Consider the following 21,879-nt stretch of genomic DNA (forward strand, 5'->3'; position numbering starts at 1 on the left):
CCCGGGCACTGTGTTTAAACCACAGCGGGTCTATTTATAGCGCCGCCGCCTGATCTCTAGTTAGAGAAGAGACTGCATACGAACCATGCCATCTTCTGGCTGCTACGCTACAGACGAGAAGAAGCGAGGGAGACAGAACAACAACCAGAGAAGACTACAGAGAGAAAAATAAGAGTGAGAATCTTCGGCTAGCCTTTCATATTCCGAAAGATATGCCAGAGTAGCGCTCTGCCCTTATTGTCCAGCACACACACACACACACACACACTCTTCTATTTTTTTTTCTGTGGATGAAAGGCTTGGTGACTTTAAAGTACACAACGTTTCTGTGGGTTTCATATGAAAACTGTCTAGCCCTCCCTGCCTACGGGACTTACTTGCTCAAAAAGCAATTCAACTATACAGGCCTTTCGAACAATGCTTTTGTCCATGGGTTGCTACTGAGATGGTCCCTATGACTGAAGGCTATGCAATGACAGACATGCACCATAGCAGCTACTGTTCTTAGAAGTTACAAAGAATTTAAGACAGGCCGACAGATACCTTAAATCATACACTCCTAAATATCCATCTACCCCCTACTGCCCTCTCATGCTGTGTGGCTTTGTCGCCATGGCTGGATTGTAAGATTGCTTTCATAAACAGTCCTTAAACTGTGTGTGTGTGTGTGTGTGTGTGTGTGTGTGTGTGTTTGTGTGTGTGTCTTTGTATGTGTGTTTTCTCTGCCTCTTCCCTGGTGACTCACAGGTCATCATAACCCAGAAGTGGCATATGAATAGAAGTGCAGGAATGAGTGTATTTTCAGATGAGTGACTCACTGTGGGAGAAAAAGAGAGAGGGGAAGAGAGGGGAAGAGAAGGGAGAGAGGGAGAGATAAAGCAATCACTATGCACTGGATTCATTTAATAACTTGCCAAGACAGCTTAGAAAATGATGACCTAATGTTTAGGACACCGAGAATGGCGAAGTGGTCCCTTTCTCATTTTTTTCCTCTGTTGAGTTTCTATGATATTAGTTGTGTACCCACTCAAACTCGACCAGTGGTGATTCAGGCCCTTCTGAGATGAGAACACACATTTGTGGACAACTTGTTGATATTCTGGTGGTGGATTAGGGCACTGACCCTAGACAAAGCTTGCCTACTACAACTGGCCTTAAAACATCAGCCCTTTAAATAACACCCTAGCCATCACAAGGCATTGCCGTTATTATGAAACTTTCAGATCAGGTAGCTATGTAATTACTGTTGTCAGACTTAAGCCAAATGTACACCCTGTACCCCACGACTGTCATTACAGCATATTTGTATTTCCTGATTGTAAATCACGCCTGCTTCTGCAAACAGGCTGGTAAATGCTTTTTGAGGTCAGGCTGTCCCTGTTGGAGTTTTTCCAAAAATGCATTTTCTGAGAATATCTCAGTCTCCCTCTGTAACAAGCCTTTATAGGTCGGCATAAACACAAAAGTATGTAGTGGGGCATAAGTACTTCTCAGTTTGGTGGCTTTTGTGTGTTGTTGCAAAATAACTTTGCAATTACAATTCAAACAATGCTATTTAACCAGGGATGAAAATGGCATCACTATTCTCTCCTTAAAAAGATTCATTTAGCTTTCCTTTTCTCTGGTGGCTGATTGTTTTTACCTCATTGCCTGCAGTTTTTCTCTGAATACAATGTGAAGATATATCTCCTCTCTCTCTCTCCACTCTTCCAAGACCCTTGCCTTCTTTTCTTCTTTCTGCATACGCCAGTCCCCAAACGAGTGTGCTCTTTCCCTCCTCCACTTTGTCATTGTTAGTCTCTCTTCTGCCTCATTGCTCCACCCTCCTTAGAGGCAATCACAGTCGCCAAACACCGTGTCTCCATGTCCACACAAAATGGCTGCAGTACCCAAACCAGGTACTTGGCTCTTTTTTTTTATGCAGCGATCTGCATTTCTTCCTTGGCTTCAAAAGCTCGGCTCATTCCACTCATAGGCAAAAAGGGATCTGAAACTTTGATGTTTTGATGTTCATTATGAAATGAAGGGCGCCTTCCATTGGCTGTTGCTGGGTGGGGGTCTTGTGTTCACCTTCCCAGAGGCTCTGGCTTCTAACATATAAAACTCACTTCAAAGAAGGACAAAGCCCTCACAATGGCTCTGAGTGTGTTGTGTGTGTTGTGTGTGTGTGTGTGTGTGTGTGTGTGTGTGTTAAGCTGTTCCCTCCACAAGGCTCAGCTCGCAGAGGGCCTTGCTCTTCTGTCGGAGCGATACAAATACGCCGCGAGAGGATCTGTTATTAAGTCCCCCCCCCCCCCCCCCCTCCCCCCCCCCCTTTTTTCCCCGACGACTCACACGGCAGGTCTTCAAACAGCTGTTCGCAGATGCCCTGGATAGATACTTGGAATGTGTTGCAAGATAGTGATAATTGTTTGACACCTTATCACGGCTCGGCCCAAAATAATCGGTGATTACGAAAGCACATTATGAGAGACGAAAGGGGTTGAAGAACTCAAATGAAGTGAAAATGGAGCGCCGCAGAACCACCCGCCCACCCCCTCACCGCCCAGAATGCATTGCTGCTTCCATCATGCCATCTCTATCTGTCCATTTTCCACAGCGATGTTAAAGTCAACAGGGTTTTTTTAAGACGTGTTGTCTTTTTATAATTATTAATATAAGATTATATTATTTGGGACACGACTAGCGAAGGCATTACCGGCGTTAAAGCTGCGATGCCTTAAGCCATGGGGGAGAGATGGGTGAGGAAGATCAGATTTCCGAGGGATGCCAGGATTAGATGGGAAAACAGAGGTATCCGCCCTGTCAGCTCATCGCAGATTAGCATCAACCTGATCCCCCCCCCCCCACCGGCCAACCCGCCAACGCACACTGCCACTGTCAATCCCCTGAAAATATCAACTTCGGTCACACACTCTTAAGGGAAGACTTAAAGTTATGCCACTAACATTATCTTAAATGTTAGCACTAACATACATTTATCTTTTTGTACAGAAATGTACATGTTGCACTTGTTTTGCAGTTTGCTAAATGAATGAATAAATAAATAAATCACAATAATTGATGACGTCGAAGTGGGCACCTTTTGTGGTAGGAACTGAACAATTCTTTTTATTCGTCCTGCCCAACCTGTCCTTGGGTAACTCGTTTCGTCAGAGAGCAAACGGAGATGAAGGCCAGTGGGGCGAAGGAGGCGACCCTCAGGGGAAACACCTTATGCATCTGTACTTTTCCACTCCTCTCACTTGTGACGCAACAGCCCACACTCAGGCCATGTGGTCAGTCTCTACAAGCCAGTGATGGTCGTCCCTCAGAGCGACGCCCTGGGACAAATGAACGCATGATGGGACGGGAGTGTTCTTCCCGGCTTATTGTCACACGGGAACATCCATATTCCCCGTCGCACGCACGCACGCACGCACGCGATCTGCGCCGCTCCCACAGTGTCGTGCCGCACCTCTCCTTCGCTGAGGCGGAGCGCAAGAAGGAGCATTTAGTAAACCAGGACAACTCCCGACGGGCCACCTGGCAAACAAGGCCAGCGTCCCCTGTGCCTTCCCCACGCCAATCCAGGCCTACTCTGGTCTCACAGTGCCTACAGGGGCCCCTTCTAGGGCCATTGAGAGTCAACACTGGCCTAGTTCTTCAAACCGCTGAGTAGGAAAAGGTGCTCTTTATCCCTTTTTGAAAAAAAAAAAAAAAACTGTTAATATTAATTTTTCAAGTCAGTTGAGGTGTTTAAACGGTGCTGTGATTTTCTTATACGCTGTAACATCTCACTGTTAAAAATAGTGAAATGATATTAAAAGCTAACCTGAAGCTACAAAGTATCTCTGGAAGTGCTTAAAAGGAAGGGAAATTCATGTTTCCTTATTTTAAATGATGACAGAACACACACATGTAGAGGAAAGAAAAGTCTGTCTTAAATGGGTAGATATTTAAACAAAAGTCATCAATGCTCCTACAAAGTATATTTTTGTGGCAGAAAACAATTCATTCAGGATTGTCTTTAGCTGGGTTCTAATATTGTACAGAGGAGAAGTCTCCATCTCTCTTTACGACCACGTGGGGTGGAGTTACAGCGTCCCTGTCCTCAGTGACCTCACTCTAGGAGGGTCGAAGGTCGCGCCGGAGAGAATGACACGGGGCTAATCACATGCAACTGCCATCCCTCCCAAGACCTGTCACTCAACCAGGGAGGAGTGGAGCGGTGGCGGCGGTGATGGTGCTACCGCCTCCATCTGTAACAACACCAGCACCACCACCACATAAAAACCGGCCGTGTGGCTTGATTCATGGGGCGACGGGGAGTTACGACAATGAGCTAAACGACCGTGGGTGCGGCGGACTCAAATCTCGCGCAACACCCCCCCCCCCCCTCCCCGAATGACACCCCAGAACTCCTGCTGCTGCTCCGCCAATAAAACATCTGACAACTGCAGGCGAATCTCTCTGTGAGTGTGTCTCTCTCTCACTACTCTCCTCTCCGGCTTTAAGGAAGTGCTTTGAGACTGAGGACATTAGGACAGGATCAGCACTTTTTTTTTGGGTGGAGAAGAAGGCAAGGCAAGGCGAGGGAGGGAGGGATGGAGGGATAAGGGAGGGAGGGAGGGATAGAGGCAGCGAGGAGGGCAAAAAAGACCTCAAAGGCCGTTGAGTGAGGTTTTTCTTACGCTTTTGGGGGCTGTAGCCGGTGGTTAAATGAGCACTGTAGTGGGGAGGAACGATGCTATGTGCTTCCCTTGCATTTTGGGAGAAGATTGGGGACAGCGTGCTTATTTATTTCTTTGTTTTGTTTTGGTGGCAGAGTTTTGTTTTTTCTCTCTCTCTCTCTCTCTCTCTCTCTCTCTCTCTCTCTCTCTCTCTCACCCTGTTCCCTTTCCAATTTCATCACATCTGTTTTCCTTCTATCTCTGGTGGTGAATGATTCTGCTCACCTTTACCAAAAGTTGTCGGGGTAATTTCAGACTGCATTACCATATTCTGTGCATAATCACAAATCATTCTGGTGCGAGGGTAGGCCAGCGAAACACACCCAGACAGAGATGTACTTGAGGTACAGAACAACCACAACTGATCAATTTTTTAAGAGGGACTTTGAAGTTATCCCTGTTGCATACAGAGAGCTCTGCTGGTCTCCTTTTTAAATCCCGGCCTGCCCCCACCCCCCTCCCGTCCGCCCTTTTTTTAAGGGCAGCGCTCCAAATCTCAATAATGCATAAACAGCAGGGCATTGTGGGAGACTGGCCTGGAAGAACATGCAAATGAGTGGAGAGGGGTTCCAGAGGGGCTTGACTTGGAGCAGGACACGCCCTCCACGGAACACTGAAGCAGTCCGCCTTCACCTCGGCGCTGGCAACATTCCAGTTAAAAATTAAAAAGTGTTGCTATTTTTCTTCTTCACTTCACTTCACTTCACTTTCCCTTTTCTTTTCTTTTCTTTTGTTCAAAACATAAAACATCACCTCCACCTGAAGTTCTCAGCTTCACCCACACACATTCCTGTGGCAGACATTTTGACCTTCATCATACTAATCACGTCGGCTCATATGCACAGTGTGTTCTTTCTACCACCATGGGGCTGCACTGTTCTGCCATGTGTATTTGTGGCTCCAATAGAACAGACAGAAGAAGTTAGTAAATCCATACCTTCCAGATACAGTACTGTAGGCTAGGTAGGATATTTTCCTCATTATTTTATTTATTTATAGTATTTATTTTGTACTCATTTCTTATGAATTGTAATTTTTTTTGCTAATAGCTACTTAATAATAAAAGATAATACTACATGATATATGCTTCATCATTTGCACTGTACGTACTGTCAGTAACATAAGAATGCATTCTGCAAGATCGTTTTGTCAACATGTAAGACTATCTCTGAGAGACCAACACTCTTTCTTGTGTAATGTCTACGGATCTGAGCTGTCTCTATTGTTCGGGACTGAAGAGAGAAAATCCTTGACAATCATTTTCTCACCCACACATACTCACACACACACGCACACACGCACACACACACACACACACACACACACACACTCCCCAGAAAGGGGAGGAGGAGATCGAGAACACAGAAGAACAACAATTCAACCTTAAGATGCTCACAATAAACATCCTACCGTTAAAAAAGAAACAGATAATAGAAAAAAACACACAGTGTGCTTCATTGTTCACCGAGGGACAGTTGTGCTGTTTGATGTTGCATCTCTTGGGCATATGGTAGGGTAAATTCAAGTTCTTCCATGGCAATGTTTCAAGAGTTGCAGTGCAATTCCATACTAGCATTGACAACCGCAATGTTTTCACTTGTAAATGACACTATGATGTTAAAAATAAAGAAAATGAGAAATCTCAATTGAATAAACACTAACCAGCCAGTAATGCATTTTTTGCAAAAACAAACAAACAAAAAGATCTGATGACAAAATACCACTGTCCACATTTTCCTGCAACAGGTACGAAAGCACAATCGACTGCCAGTTATCTATCGATGCTGTTGCTGCACAAGTAGGCATTTACCAGGTTAGGCAGGCAAGCAGGGGTCAGCCAATAAGCACTTTCAGCTTGTCGAGCGCAGGAAGTAATGCCATAATAAAACCAACGTTACATAAACTATACAAACTCACTTTCATTTACTGGAAAGTGCTGACTCGGGGTAGTGTGGACACACTGCCGCACATTTGTGTGTGTGTGTGTGTGTCTGTGTGTGTGTGTGTGTGTGTGTGTGTGTCTGTGTGTGTGTGTGTGTGTGTGTGTGTGTGTGTGTGTGTGTGTCTGTGTGTGTGTGTGTGTGTCTGTGTGTGTGTGTGTGTGTGTGTGTGTGTGTGTGTGTGTGTGTGTGTGTGTGTTTTCGAGATGATGAGAATGATGAGATGTTCTGGCTGGCGCGGAGGGCAGGCAGGCATAGCTCCTTTTAATTACTCCACCAGGGCTCCCTCATCTGCGCTAATTGTTTCTTTTATATATAAAAAAACTGAACGGAGCGTCGTCATACCCCTGCCTCCGCCTCAGCCTCAGCCTCCGCCTCAGCCGCGACCGGAGCGTCATACCCCTGCCTCCGCCTCCGCCTCAGCCTCCACCGCGACCGAATCTCTGCAGATCATCATATCCCAGCAAAGCGTGACAGTTCAACTTGTGATTATTTTTCAATTCAACTGTGCAAGAAATGGATTCCTACCCCCATGATCCTTAAAGTGAGAGAAAAGGAGGAGAGGGAGAGAGAGAGAGAGAGAGAGAGCGTGTATGTGAGCGGTGGGGGGGGGTATAGGCAATAAGGGAGGGGAGCAGAGAGAGAGGATAGCAGGCAGGCAGACAGACTCATGAAGTCATCATTGTAAGTGTTGGCCTGTTGTAATAAACTAATCCTATCGGTTGACTAATGTGATCTAATCTTGTTACTCTCTGACCAACAGGAGAGTCACTGGCTCACTACACAGGAAGACCTGCATGGATTTAAAACATAATCTGATGCTGTTGTTTCTGTACCTTGTGAAACCACCGTCTGCAAATTTAAACGGCATATTCCCACATGCCTCCACCATACATAGAAGACATACAGTATATATATATATAGTACACAATATAATACACAAAATGAATAGATACTATATATGAATAGATACTATATATATATAGATACAATCCACTATCCATACACTGATTTCAACCATGTATCTTTGGCCTCTTTTGAAAAAAATAACACACCCAACATTTCTTCAGACTATAGAACATACAAGGAAAATTCCTCTCCCTGACCTACAGCAGCAGCACAACAGTAACGTTTTCCCTCTCAGGGTCTCCTTTTATCCACCCAAGGCCAAACACAACAACTGGCTACTTGTGTCGTGCCCACTGAGCAGTGATGCTGTTTTGCGACCATGTGACGCTTTCCTGCGGTAGCGCAAACCCCCCCCCGGCTCCTGCCCCACTGACCGGCACACTCTCCCCGTGGCCCAGAGACAGCGTCGGAGGATCTGGGTTAACGGCACAGCGGGGCGACTTGCTGATGCCTGCTGCAGCAGCAGCAGCAATGTGGCTGCTGGATAGCCCCTGTCAGGACAGGGCCTCTAATTCAATCAGATGTGTGGCACTCTAAACAGATCCCTTTAATTAAGCATGCTAACAGACACAGGCGCCTTCCTATCTGAGGGCCTTTGGTGGAACACTTCCTGCTTCCTATCCCCCCCACCACCCCCTCTCCCAATTCCCTGCCTTTTTGAGATACCACTCTAATGACTCGGCAGGCTGTTACCGACTCTCGCTCCAATTTCTTTCTCCCTATTAAACTGGAAAAACAAATAAAGCGAAAAGTGGTTCTGAAGAAAGAAGGGCGAAGGGGGGGATGGCACTCCAAACTCCAATCCAGCTTGATTTGTTTTTCGAGATTAAGTTGAAGTCACTAGTTGAAGGCCTCGCTCGAAATCAGCCGACACACATACAAAAGACACCACCACATACACTCCCCCCTTCCTTACTCAGAACGTTGTTGCCATGGTTACTGTCAACACAATCCTCGGCGAAAGATGCTGAGGAAACAGGGGAGGGGGGAGTTGGGGGGGTCTTCTGTCCGGGTGTTTTTGTTTGGAGGATGAAAGGCCCTTCTGCGCCGGCCGTGATAAAGCGGCGGCTCTGGCCCAAGTCCTTGGTGCTGACGGTGCGTGGCACTCCTGACAGCGGCTAATCTGCTGACCACAGACGGCCCGACAGCCAGCCGGCCGGCCAGAAAGCCAGCGTGCTACTGCCGGTGAACTGGGTTATCAGCGCAGCGAGACACCTCCCAAACATTCTGGGGGGGGGGCGGGGGAATATAGACCCTCCTAATCCATAGGGGCTGTCCTTTACGAGCTGAAGATCTGGAGACGTGATGCTCATTCCCCAAAAACCTCTCTACATTTGTGAGAAAAACAAACCGAAGAGTTTGACTTTTCATCTTCTGAAGCGTGTCCGGTGTCGTTCTGCCTGTGTGCCCTTGCCTTGTTGTGTTTGGTCTTTTGTTTGATTCCCTGCTCACTACCTCTTTTTTTGTTTTGTTTTGTTTTTTTTTCTCTCCTCCGGATCGGGAGGCCCTCTGGAGGGGGGCTTTTGGTTTTTTTTCGGTGCTACAAAAAAGGTCACCTCCAGCGCCGGTGCGATGTGTTGCTTCCTGCAGCCGTGCTGATAAGGAGGTGTTACGCAAGCCTTTCCGCCCGCCCGCGCCCGAACTCAGACGGCCGTTCCCGTGTCCACGGGCTTGCGCCCCGGCAACCGGTTTAGCTCAGCTTCCCCCCCCCCCCGACGACACCCTATCCCGCACCCCACCCCACATACTCATGCTATGCATGGCCAGGTCCACATACATACAACACATGAATAAGTTTGTACGCTCAGGAATGAAATGCTAATGCAACAACACACCACTTAAGAGTGCCAACAATTACTACTTCTGTCTGTTCTGCTCAAATGAACCGGCCTGATGTCAAACTCCTGCTCACCATCTTGAGTGCACGTGAGGGGGGGTTGACACAATAACAGTGTATTACAGTGGAGATGACAGAATGAATGGCTTTCACCTGCACTCCACACAAGCTGCCTGGCATGACTGACTTAATGCGTTGCTACGATACGTGAGAAAGAGGAGAGAGAGAGAGAGAGACAGAGAGAGAGAAAAGCAGGAAGTTCATTAAGAGGACATTTTTGAATGAGCTCCCCAGCTCCACTCCACTCTCCACAGCATGAATCCTTGGACCGACAGGTCGCCCAGCTTTTGTCACTCTGCACACATGTAGGGTAATTATATTGTGATGTGTACCAAGCTGGGCCCATTCATAGCCCGGGGCACTAAAGCACAGGGGATTCTTTATTACCTGCTCCACACTGCATGGTTTTTCATTGCGTTGTCAAGGCATTTCACCTCTAAAAGCAGATTTTCATTCTAGATCTCAGGTACTACATGGTACATGTATGCTCAGTAACTTTCAATGCAGTCTCTTCCCCTCATTGAGGTAGCTTACAGCAATAGTGTCCAACTTTAAACCTCTGTCAATATTACTATTGACGTCCATGGCATTACGTTTTGTTGCCAAAGGATACAGCCAAGCTGGCTAATGAAAATTGGATGAACTTTGCAAATATATTTTGCCAATAAAATTGCTAATGTATGTTGAGCTGCAACGGATGCAGGGTGAAAGGAATGATCTTTTCCAGAGAGTAGTAAATTCCTCTTTTCTAATTTACAGCAGTAACGGATTTTTATTGATGGACCTATTGGTGTTTCACGCTGAATGTGATGCATGCTAATGTTCAAATGCGGCACAACCTATACAAAAGATCTTTACCATCTTAATACCATAATACTCCAAAATCTCTCTTTGGACATGGACAAATATATGTGAGTTCAAACAGAAAGCTAGAGAGAAGCTAAGGAACACAACCACAAATTTGAAAGTGTTAAGGCAATTTTCAAAGCCTTTTGAATGTGAGAATGAAAGCACTCTTGTCCATCTCCTGAGTATCTATCTCTCTCCCCCAAAGGGAGTACAAGAATATCTGACTGTTGGAAGGATATTCTTACCTTGCTTACCTTGTCAAGGCAGAGTAGGAGGCAGAGAGGGGGGGGGGGACTGTTTTCTTCACTTATGCTAATCACGTAGCGTCCAGAAAGCTAGCGCTGATCGCTTCACTTACCTCTCTGCTGTACACTGCTTTTGAGGACAGGACTGTTTACATCACTTGGGCAGACTCCGGGCTCTCTTTCTGAGTAACCAAACACCATTCACTCTTAAAATGGCATTGATAATTAAACTTGTGCTCTGGCTTTTTTTTTTTACTGTTGTATTTTCTCTCTCTCTCTCTCTCTCTCCTTCTCCCTCTCCCTCCATCTCTCTCTCTCCCTGTAGCTGTTCAAATAACATCCCTGCTGGGGGTTTCTCCACAGCAGACTGGATTGTTACGCAAACTGTCTCTGCTCTCAGGCACTGATCTCAGCTGTTCTACGCCTTACTCAGCCACACACACACACAGACATGCACACACAATCCAGAAACCATGAGAGCAGCTACCACCTGCAGAGTAGCAGTTTTAAAATTAAGTGCCCTGTGCATTTCGCAGCGATACATGAACTGCATTAAAACGGCACTTCTTGCCAGCGACTTCAGTCCCAGATTCATCCTCCTCCTCCTCCTCCTCCTCTTCCTCCTCCTCCCCCCAATCACAGCCAGACAACCTCAGACTACCTCTCTCCCTCCGTAGTTGGGGGCTCGTCCGGTGTGCTCTTAATATTCCTCCAGCCTGCTGCCTCACTTTGGCCTTCACTTCTTTGAGAAATCTGAGCATGTCATTCCCCCCTTCACTTTCTCTCTTTCCCTCTTGCTCTCTCTCTTTCTGAAAAGAACAGCTTTCCAGCCGGAGAGCAAATCCTCTTATTCGCAACCTCTAACTCACCCCCAGTGCACCAGCCTGTAATGTGAATCAGAGAGTGTCCAGAGTGCTGGGCTATGTTGCATTAACCCTAACACTCCCTGGAGAGCAATCATTTATTTGTATGTATATGTATTTGTGTATGTGTGTGTGTGTGTGTGTGGTGTGTGTGTGTGTGTGTGTGTGTGTGCGTGTGTCCGCGCGCGTGTGTGTGCGCGTGTGTGTGTGTGTGTGTGTGTCCTATTAAGTGTTTGTGTCCAGCTATGAGAGTTATGTGCAACTCCTCACGCCAGTAGGGCATCGATATTGACATGCCAGTGCTACTGTGTGTGCGTGTGTATGTATTAGGCATTCACTACCTAGCGTACTGTATGTCTACCGAACTCCCCCTTGCCTATTGATCCTTATCTACTCTGCAATCAAGCCCAATGGCAAAGTGAGGAGAAGTAGGGAGGTGTATTCAGCCCCACACTGGATGTGAGGGGGCTCAGCATGGCGTGGCACTCGTGTCTAATTACGAGGAGGAAATGCTGGTTGATTCTGAGCTTTATCCCCCTCCTCCCTCCTCTTTCTTTCCATCTCTCCCTCTCTTTCTACCCCCCCCTCCTCCCTCCTCTTTCTTTCCATCTCTCCCTCTCTTTCTACCCCCCCCCCCCGCTCTCCCTCTCTCTCTTTTTCTTTCAGAGAACAGGAGCAGGTAGCTGATGTTATGGGAAAACCTGCTCTGTTTGGTGCACTGATATACAACTGCAAGGGAAAGATGTGCCAATTACTAAGTCTAGGCTCTACCCTCGCTTGCTTCACCGCCCCCACACACAAACTCACTCTCTCTCTCGCTCTCTATCTCTCTCTCTCTCTCTCTCTAAATTTGTTTCATCTGATTTATGCTTTTAATAATCCTATTTACTGTACAAAACCCTAATAGGATGATAACAATGCCAATACAGGGCCTTATTTTTGGAAACTTGCATAAGACGTTACTCACCCAACCTAGTGCGTACACAGTATTGAACTGGTTCATGTTAATGGTTTGTGGCTCAAGTTTTTCATATGCACATCTAATTTATTGTGGGTCTTTACATATTGCTTTATTACTTGGCTGTGTATGCAGAGAGAGAGAGAGAGCGAGAGAGAGAGAGGGAGAGAGAGAGAGAGAGAGAGAGAGAGCGAGAGGGAGAGAGTGTAAGATGGTATGGCAGTCAACATGGGTTAATTCACTGTAGCCTTTCTCTCTCCCTTTGCCTGCCAGTGGAGCCTACATCAGCACTTTTCTATGACTCCCTGGAAATGACTACTGCACAATAATAACCAGCCTTTCCAGCCCACTAGGAGGAGGGGAGGGGGGGCTATCTGCTGTCATCGCCTGCAGAACGCTGCATTTTCCACACAGAATTCTTACAACCTGTTTACCCCCCTTACTCTGCAATCAGTTTTAAATGGGGGGGGGGGGGCAACTGGAAACTACTGTGTTAGTGAGTGAGTGTGAGTGTGTGTGTGTGTGTGTGTGAATGTGTGTGCGTGTGTGTGTGTGTGTGTGTGTGTGTGTGTGTGTGTGTGTGTGTGTGTGTGTGTGTGTGTGCGTGTGTGTGTGTGTGTATGTGTTGGAGGAGAGAGTGTACACGCACACACTAGCCATTTTTCAGCACACTCCTTGCCATTCCATTTTGCAGGGCAGAACTGACCTTTAAGCTTGCAGTAAAAGCATCCCAATAGTGTCTCGGCTCCATAGCTAATGACTGCTTTTCAAAGTGCCCCAGTTTGGAGAGATTTGTATGCTAAAGACCGGCGCTAAGCCACTTGTAAAAAATAGAATCTGGACAGGCAGTTTCACTCTTCAATATTCTATACACTAATGACCCCCATCCCTCCACACACTCACACACACACACACACACACACACACACACACACACACACACACAGAGAGAATCTCCTCGCTCTGGATCCATGCTCTCTGGCTCCCATAGGAGGAGTCATGTCGGAGAGTCAACACAGCGCTCTTAATTAAGGTCTGGAAACTTTCTCTCTCTCTCTCTCTCTCTCTCTCTCTCTCTCTCTCAACTAGCAGGCCTTTCGAGTGTGGTGATTAAAGGGAATCTGCAAACAAAGGGGGGCTGAAGGCTGAAGGCTGAAGGCCTGCACGGCCTGGCGCCAAACAGAAAGAAAAAGCCTGGGCCTGATTTACAGACCCGGGAGATTTAGGGGAGGAAGGAATCCGCCACAACTCTTTTCATGACATTTGGATGCCCTTTGGTAACACTCCCCAACCTCCCCACCTCCACCCACCCCTTCTCTCTGCTCCGTCTCCCTACGTCACGCATGCTTTCTTTTGGAACAGATCCTCCACCTGCAGTGCACGCTAACATCCATCCTTTCTTCCTGTTCTTCCTCTCTTTCCTCTCCACACTCAAACCCCCCCCCCCCCCGACACACACACACACACCTCCCGCCCCAACCTCCTCACCCCCCCCCCCCTCCCCCCACCCCCCAATGGACCCTCTTTGGGTCCACTACCACGAGTGGTCGGTCACACAGTGTTTGGAAGGGGAGTCTTCCAACTGTACAGAGCCCTGGAGTTGACCTTTAGAGGGAGGAGGAGCGGACCTTTAAGTCACCAGAGAAGAGCGAGGAGGGGGGGGTCTAGTGATTGGTGAGCAGCAAGGGAAGCCTCCAGGCAACTTATGCATACTACACTAGGACCATACACACACACACACACACACACACACACACACACACACACACACATACATGTTCATTGATGACACATCCATGTATGCACTTGCATACAAAAAGCTTTCATCGGGAGAATTATCATAGAAAACATCCAGTCTCCAAGCCACCAGCAGGTGAAAAAATGAATGGAAATTATCTCACAATCAACAATAATTCCTATGGATTTGGTGTTCGAAACCTTTGAGAACTCAAACTAAATGGGTCTGGACTGAAGCTAGCGATGAAATATTGTTTTCTGAGGGGGTGAATGAGGTTTGGTTAGGACAAGCCAAAAGAGAATGCTGCGTCTGCCAAGTTCTGTAAAACCTCTCCCTTATATTAAATCTCTGCTCCTTTGCCATGCCAGCACAGATGACTCCACACTGCCAGGATCTTCTGCTGGTAAAGTTTTACAGGGAACAACTGACAATCTCGCCATCAGTCCTGCGGGACACTCGGGGCAGTTTACCAGTCCAGAGGCCCATCTTTCGTCAACTCCTCACTCCAGCCCGGCGCGGAAGGGGAGCACAAGGAGATGGAGGAGGGGGAGGGGGATGGGGATGGGAAAGCAATATCACTGCCCCCCGCTGTGGACACAGAGACACGGCTCCCCTTCTCTTCTCAAATGTCAAATCACTGAGCGTTTTTAAGCCTTTGTGGGCTTTCTACTTCACATAGCAGGATGGCCTGGGCCTTACCCCAGCTGGGTGAGACACGGACTGGGGATTGTACCGGGCAGAGTGAACACATCTTGGGGCGAAAAACCCCTCTAAATGGTCTTTCACCATTTCCAGGTTTTATTTTTCTCGAGTAACTCACAGGAGACATAAGACATGAGTGTGCAATCAGCTGTTTCCTCTGCCTTAAGATAGAACACTGACTGTTTCATTCCACTCATCCCTTGCAGTGTTGCTGAGGTGACAAAACAACTAGAGACAATACTACCCATTAGTGCTTTGAATTAACACCAACAAGGCCAATTTACTTGGGACTACCCCCACTCCACCCCACGCCACCCCATCCATCCTTAAAGCCCCTCCCACCACTTCACCTTATATGGGCGAGCAGCTGTAAGTGGAGCTGGGAGCGTGCTGCCCCCCCCATCGAAACGTTACCTCCCCAACCTTTCACCCAGCACAAGCTGCCACTCTTCTCCCTTCTCCAGCTGGAGGGGACTAAAAAACCCATCCCCACAGGACTTTGAAGCACAACATTACTCATCATACTCCCGAAGCTCCCATACACTCTCTCTCTCTCTCTCTCTCTCTCTCTCTCTCTTTCTTTCTGCTCATGTCCCTATCCCTCCAGCCAATTCCACACAGCTTGCCAAAAGTCAACCTTCATCCCAAGCACAGAGTCCTGTACTCAACAAACAAGGACAGACTGAAAAACCTGTCCATTCACTGTATGTTGGTCTGCTCCTTTTAATAGGAGCTATGGAATGGCAGTATTATTCAATACCTATCACTCGACCCATCACTCAAATCTGTCACTGTCCGTTTTCTGGGAATGTTCTCCGCTGTTAAAGTCCATCACAAGGCTGTATCGGAAAGTATTTTTTTTAATTGCCTCATTTCTAAATGCCCCGAACATTCCCTCTGGCCACTTTGGGGATTGGGTAAAGGTGCCCGGAGCCAAAAGATTGTGAGTAAACATAGTGTACTGCAATTAACTGCAGGGCCGTGGATTTGGCAGTGGCTGTGGAGGACACAGAACTTGCCCAGTCATATCCGGCCTGGGGCCCAGTTCTCTGTCTGCCTCGTCCAATCTCTGGCGTCCGTGGCGGAGGCTGCCACAGGTGAATCAGGCCAATCAGATGCCGGTATGACCCGGACCGGCTCACAGATTCAGGGTAATGGCTCCTGACAGGATGCTGAATTGCTACCAAGCAAAATAGACAGAGCCAAGAGTTGTGCTCTTCTGAGCATATCCATAGCGTACCCACAGCCATCTTGCATGTCACTGTCTCACTAGTTCTTTTTTTTTTTTTTTCTTCTTCGAATCTGACCAATCTTTTTTATTCATCCACCATATCCAAAGGCCCCCTCCTAAATGCCCAAGACTTCTTTCAGTCAGTGTCAGTTTGGTTCTTGTCAGCCCTTCTCTATTGTTCCTAGGCTCTAGCATTTGTTTCTCTTCTGCCTCTTTCCTCTTCCCTTATGAAAAAGAACTATAGGAATCTCATCATATTTTGTGAGAAGGATATTACGTATTACAGAACAGTATAGCAGTATAATAAACTACCAAAGAACTACTATAGGGATCTTGACAGTATTACTATGGTTCTTTCTAAGAGTTGCTGTGAATAGCTCTCTAGAAGGCTCCCACTGTCTCTCTCAATCTCTCACTGCATATCCTGTATTGTCTTTTGGCTGGAGTTCTTCCTCCCAGATGATCTGTTTCTCCCCTTTTGCTCTTTTTCTTTTTTTCCATCCTTTTCTTTTCCCTTTCCTTTCTCTTCCTCCTGTTTCTATGTATGCACACACAGTAACCAAATAGCTCTCTGTGACACAGCTACAGAGTCACTTTCTCTAAGCCTAACCACCACACCAGGGCCACAAACAAAACAAGTGAGTTAGTGAGTAAAATGTTTATTTACACTAGTAGCAACCTCCCTTCACCTTCCACATCTCCTCTTATCTGCCGAGAAGCTGTATTAATTAATTCGAACAGGAGCATGGGTATAACACAGAGAATCCAAATAAATAAGTGATGCAAGTAATCCCTTCCATGGAGAGAGCCGGAGAAAAACTCAGGAAAAAATGGCTTAATGAGGAAGGCCTCCGCACGGCTCAGAGGAGAAAAGATGAAACATTTTGGTGCTGAAATATGCCTTTTACAAGTGGATTTTCCCATTTCATCATGCTAATGGCTATTAGCCTGAATCACACATAGAAATGCACAGTTAGCAAAAAAACATGCAAACTTTGGCAGGGGTGAACAACATGGAAAGAGAGTTTGTAGGCTAAAATGAATGGGAGCACTTTGTTGTGTGTCTCTGTACAGAAACACGGGCCAAGGTAGCATGCACAACATGAGAGCTCACTCTGCCCAGCACATCCAAGGAATGTGTGACGACTTCAGTGATGCAACAAAGAGCAAGCGTGCCACGGTCTAGCAGAAGAAAACATTCCACTTGTTTATATGCAGTTACATGCAAAGCAGAAGAGAAATGAGACAATGTGAGATGAATTCCTTGTCATGAGACTGGGGAGGACAGGAAAGTATGAGATAAATAAAATACAATATAGTATTGGACAGTAGGCCCTAAGGGAAACACCAGATCACTCAAGACAGAACTGCTGAACAAAATGACTATTCTCTTGCGATGAGGTTCTTTGCCATCGGCTTAGCAGTCCCTGCACTTACGCCATCCTAATAAAGCTCAGAGCCAAATAAAACATCTTTGAATAACTGCAAGATCCCAAAACTACACCGAATATTTCCTGGTGAAAAACGTTTGGATTCTTCACGACTTACATGCATGCATAATTAGCTTAGAACACAGACAACTTAACAAGCAGGTGTACTCTAGGTCATCTTCCACAATAAACTAACTTCAGGCCTGTCCTATAGCTGTCTGCTCACTGTTGTCTTTTCTTTGTGGAGAGACTGACTATGTCCATGCCTTAAAGCTGTATTGCCACTATGGGACATGCAAAGGATGCAGTTGTGGCCAGGCCCAGTCTAACAGGAGCCCCACAAATCAAAATGATATCACATAAGTTACGACTTTAGGCAAACTCTCTTTGCTTTGTCCACAAAATGAACAAGTTCAGGGACAGGACACAATAGCCATGCTGTTTCTTGCACCTATCCCAGTGGCTCAATTGGTTAAAGGTGCATTCTCAACTAAATATGGAATTGCAGTTGGACACTTTACAATATATACCCTGCCCTCATGGGAACACTAAGCTGTATTAGTCAGTCTTATGCTGGTTTATGGTGTCTTGTAACAACCACATGCAAAAACAAATCAAATTTTGAAAAAGGGGAAGAACATGCATTGTACCAAGATAAGCCAATAAAAGTGGTGGAAGACACCAAGAGAGTGCCCATGTCATTGCTTTAAGTAAGATACAGTCTGTACATCTGTAGAATCTGAAGTTAGCATGTCAGCATATCCACCAATGTTTCGTCATCAGCGGATCATCATGGCAACAGCATTGACTCAAACAGTGAAAGAGAAAAGTAGCTATTTTTGTTTTTTACTACATAGTTGGGGCTTCTGCCATATCTTGTACGCCGACTAAAGGGCCGTACGGGCCCTGTCTGATAAAGGTGTTCTGATATGCCTCAACTGCAATTAATGTCATATCTATGCTCAAAAACTGCTGCTATGCCCACAGGAATAAATTGTACTGTGCTTAGAACAAAACATGACACAGTAACTTAATATAAGCCATTACAATTGTCAGATTTACTCAAATGTACACTAATGCCTGCCTCTTTTGAAAAGATAGATCACAACATCACAATGCAAGTGTTAAACAACAAAGTACATTAGGCTTACATTAGATAATGCCATTATTGACACTTAACAAACTTAAACAACAGGGGAAGATATTGTCTGTTTTAGTTTTCATTTGTTATATGACTTTTCCTGCATCCAAAATAAACAGTTTCGGATGTCTTAAAAAATTGAGTTACATTTATGCTTAAGAATGTAAACTCAATAATTTGGCCACAATTTACAACAAACTCCAGGACAACATATGGTGTTTGGATACATTGTTTGAATTTCAATAGAAAGTGGTTTGGCGGTGATTATTATTCATTATATATTATGCTTACACAAGCGCATTTATAATAAATGAACTGTCTGTACAAAATGGACTCGTGCACAAAAGTAAACACAACCATCTGTATTCTTCAGGTGCTACATCAGTAACCTCCGAATGTCTGCCAAGTAGAAATCCTTTCATGGTCGACAACAACTTGCTTCTACATCGCCCAAACCCGAGCCCACGGAAAAGTGGAGGTCATATTTGCTAGTAAAATAGAACAGAATACGCTCTGTCTGGTGATTAAACATCCCTTGCGCTGTGCTGACTCGGTTTTTCTCTCTTTCTACCTCCCCTCCCCCTCCTCCAAAAACAGCATCAAAGCAATCAAAATGGTAATGTTCGGCATGAATGAGACCCATCCCCCACCACGAAACTCTGCAGACTTTTTCTCCATGTTAGGAAGAAACCAACACCCCTTCTCGCACAAAATGGAAGCTTCCACTATCAAACTGAAGCGCTCTGCTAAAACATACAACAAATAGAGGCTAAACGCTAACATGTTGTTTGAAATACATCGAACTACGTTAAACTCAAGTATATAGTGAGGATGTTCAGTATTTTATCACAATCTGTGTCGTTGAGCATTTGAAACACGTTTAAATGCAGAGGCCAAAAATCAAGGCGCTGTTCCAAGTGCTGAAAACTGCATTCCAAAGGAAACACGATCGATTAAACTTATGGGAAGGCAAAACGCCTTCAACGAGGACTCGAAAAGACCAAACAACAAACAATTTTAACACTGGTCTTAATGTTTCTGTTTATTTCACGTTGTTGTTACCCATAGTTGCTTGGGGAACTTCACAAATTCAACGAGGGACTACGGAGCAAGCATTGTGACTTTAAGCATTCTATGGCATCTGTTCGTGGTGCTGAAAAATAGCTCCTCTAGGCGGAAGAACTCCCTCGCCAAGTCCTACCACTAACATTTCACGATTATACCTCTGATTTCGGCCTACAATCAGTTTAGATTGTTTAGGAAACGATGAAAGTTAATCGTCTAACACCGTTTGATTCAAGATTGTAAAAAGTAAAAGTGCACCAGAGAGATCGAATCAAATGCTACCACGTCGTCATGTGACCAAGAAGAAATAATACCCAAGACTGGAAATAAAGTAACAAATTAGTCTATTTATGAAATTACAAACTTAACAGTCGTCTTGATATGTCAAGACATGCACTTAAATTCCATAATGTGTCGCTTGTTGTCCAAAAGTGAACACCGGATACTTGAAAGCATATCCTTTATTACTCTCCAGAAACATGTCGACCTACTCAAAATGGACGCTAAAATTTTCAACATTTCATGTTACACAACTTAGAGTAATCAGACAATTTCGCGATGTACTCAAGGCACTTCTTTCGTATGACGACTTAACCAGACCCAATCAAACACGAATTCCATTACTTTTCAGACATTTCAGAAAACAAAATTGCCCTAAACATAACGGTCCATCACAATACAAGGCAACGCCGTGACATGAAAAATGATAACTAATAAAGGACCATGTTGCAAATATACGTAAAATCTTACTTGTTTTTCGCTTAAGGCTGTTATTCTTGTCTGTCTGTCGTGAAGCTGTTTCTTAAGCTCGCCATCCTATAATTGAACAAAACATCATCAGTAAGTATACTGCTTAAAAGAACCAGAATACCAAGTGGAACAATGCCGATACTGACAAAAACTTGAATTGATACGTAACGTTTTCCAGCAAAGTCACATTGAAGACAAAGCTGGGAAATGTCTTTAACTACGAGCTCTAAAGGAAACAGGATGAGATTTATCCTGATAAAGTTTCTCGTACACTCAATGTAACTGCCTTATTCAGAAGACAACCACAATGCTTTACAAATAGACATTTACCTGTGGGTCTTGCTTCATCTGTGCAACTAGTTTCTAAACGAAGAAAAGAACGAGAGGTGAATTACAAAAAGTGTCTCAAGTTAGTATGTTAGGGAGGAACAAAGCGGCGAGCATACAGCGAGTCAGTTTCTTGCACCTCATAAATATTCAAGTCTCGTTCTGATCGCTACACAAAACCACCGCATTATTTCTCCAAATCCTTGTTGCTCTAAAAAGACGCACGACATTACCAAAGTACTCCAAAAAGTACATTAACAATCTCTATTCGAAGTGTATGTTACGGCGTCACCAGACACAGAGGTGAAATATGCTAGATGGAGCACTTATTACCTCGGAATGCTAACCTCTCACGTTTGATCCCATCAGATTTTTTCTAGCTCTCACTCGTTCATAAGACCAGTAATGGTATAATAATACGATGTTTCCGTTACCTGATGACATTGGATTTCTACTTTCAACGCCTCTTGCAGGCCTTGTAGTTCCATGTTCCGACTTCAAAAGCACTTTTGTTCCACTTTCGCTTCAATCACGGGGAAGTTTCCGTAAAATAAAGGTTTTTTTAAAAGCGACAATAACAATCGAAAGAAGAACTACTCAGGCTGCAAAGCAAGTTCTCGCTTCTTTACTGGGTACCGGACTCATCACTCACTTTACGCCAGTGAGCAAAGTGCTCCAAAGAGAGCGAAAAGATTTCAGCACTCGGACAGATCCACCCCAAAAATAGCACCGCGAGGACGCATTCCGTCGTAAGGCTGGATATATATTTCTTAATGTTATTTTGAGTTGAAAATGGGGGACTATATTTTGTCCGAGTCCGCGGCTTGATTTCACTTTGCCTGGGGAAAAGTTGCGCTTCGGCTGTCAATGCTAATTCGAAAGTTCCCGGATGGAGCAGTGAAAGAACAGAAATCTCCCCTCGTCTGTCTTCCTCTCCCCCCTCTGTCACACAAGCATACGCTCAGTCATGCGCACTCCCGAAACATTTACAGGCGGCCGATCTACAATATTGCAAGGACAAGTAGGCCTATTAAAGAAAGTCCTCATGGGCAGCACAAGTAGTAATATTCTGTTTCTTAGGCTCTCAAAACTACATACTTTGTAAGTCAGTGTATGGACAAT

At 45.4% G+C, this 21,879-nt stretch overlaps 1 protein-coding gene across 1 annotated transcript in view; it reads right to left on the reverse strand.

Annotated features, from left to right (window-relative positions):
- The window catches only part of phf21b (PHD finger protein 21B), an 83,230-nt gene extending 61,908 nt beyond the window's left edge, over window positions 1–21,322 (reverse strand). The window contains exons 1-3 of the mRNA XM_076297312.1: window positions 21,192–21,322; window positions 20,761–20,793; window positions 20,431–20,496 (exon numbers count right to left, since the gene is read on the reverse strand). Coding sequence (XP_076153427.1) covers window positions 20,431–20,496; window positions 20,761–20,793; window positions 21,192–21,245 — 153 coding nt within the window. The 5' untranslated portion in view covers window positions 21,246–21,322. The remainder of the gene's footprint in view (window positions 1–20,430; window positions 20,497–20,760; window positions 20,794–21,191) is intronic.
- Window positions 21,323–21,879: the final 557 nt, after the last annotated feature.

The sequence above is a fragment of the Alosa pseudoharengus genome, unplaced genomic scaffold, assembly GCF_046254945.1.
Source record: "Alosa pseudoharengus isolate Yale_2024_CS ecotype anadromous, Long Island Sound unplaced genomic scaffold, YU_APseudo_1.1 YU_APseudo_1.1_scf_20, whole genome shotgun sequence".
Taxonomy (NCBI): domain Eukaryota; kingdom Metazoa; phylum Chordata; class Actinopteri; order Clupeiformes; family Clupeidae; genus Alosa; species Alosa pseudoharengus.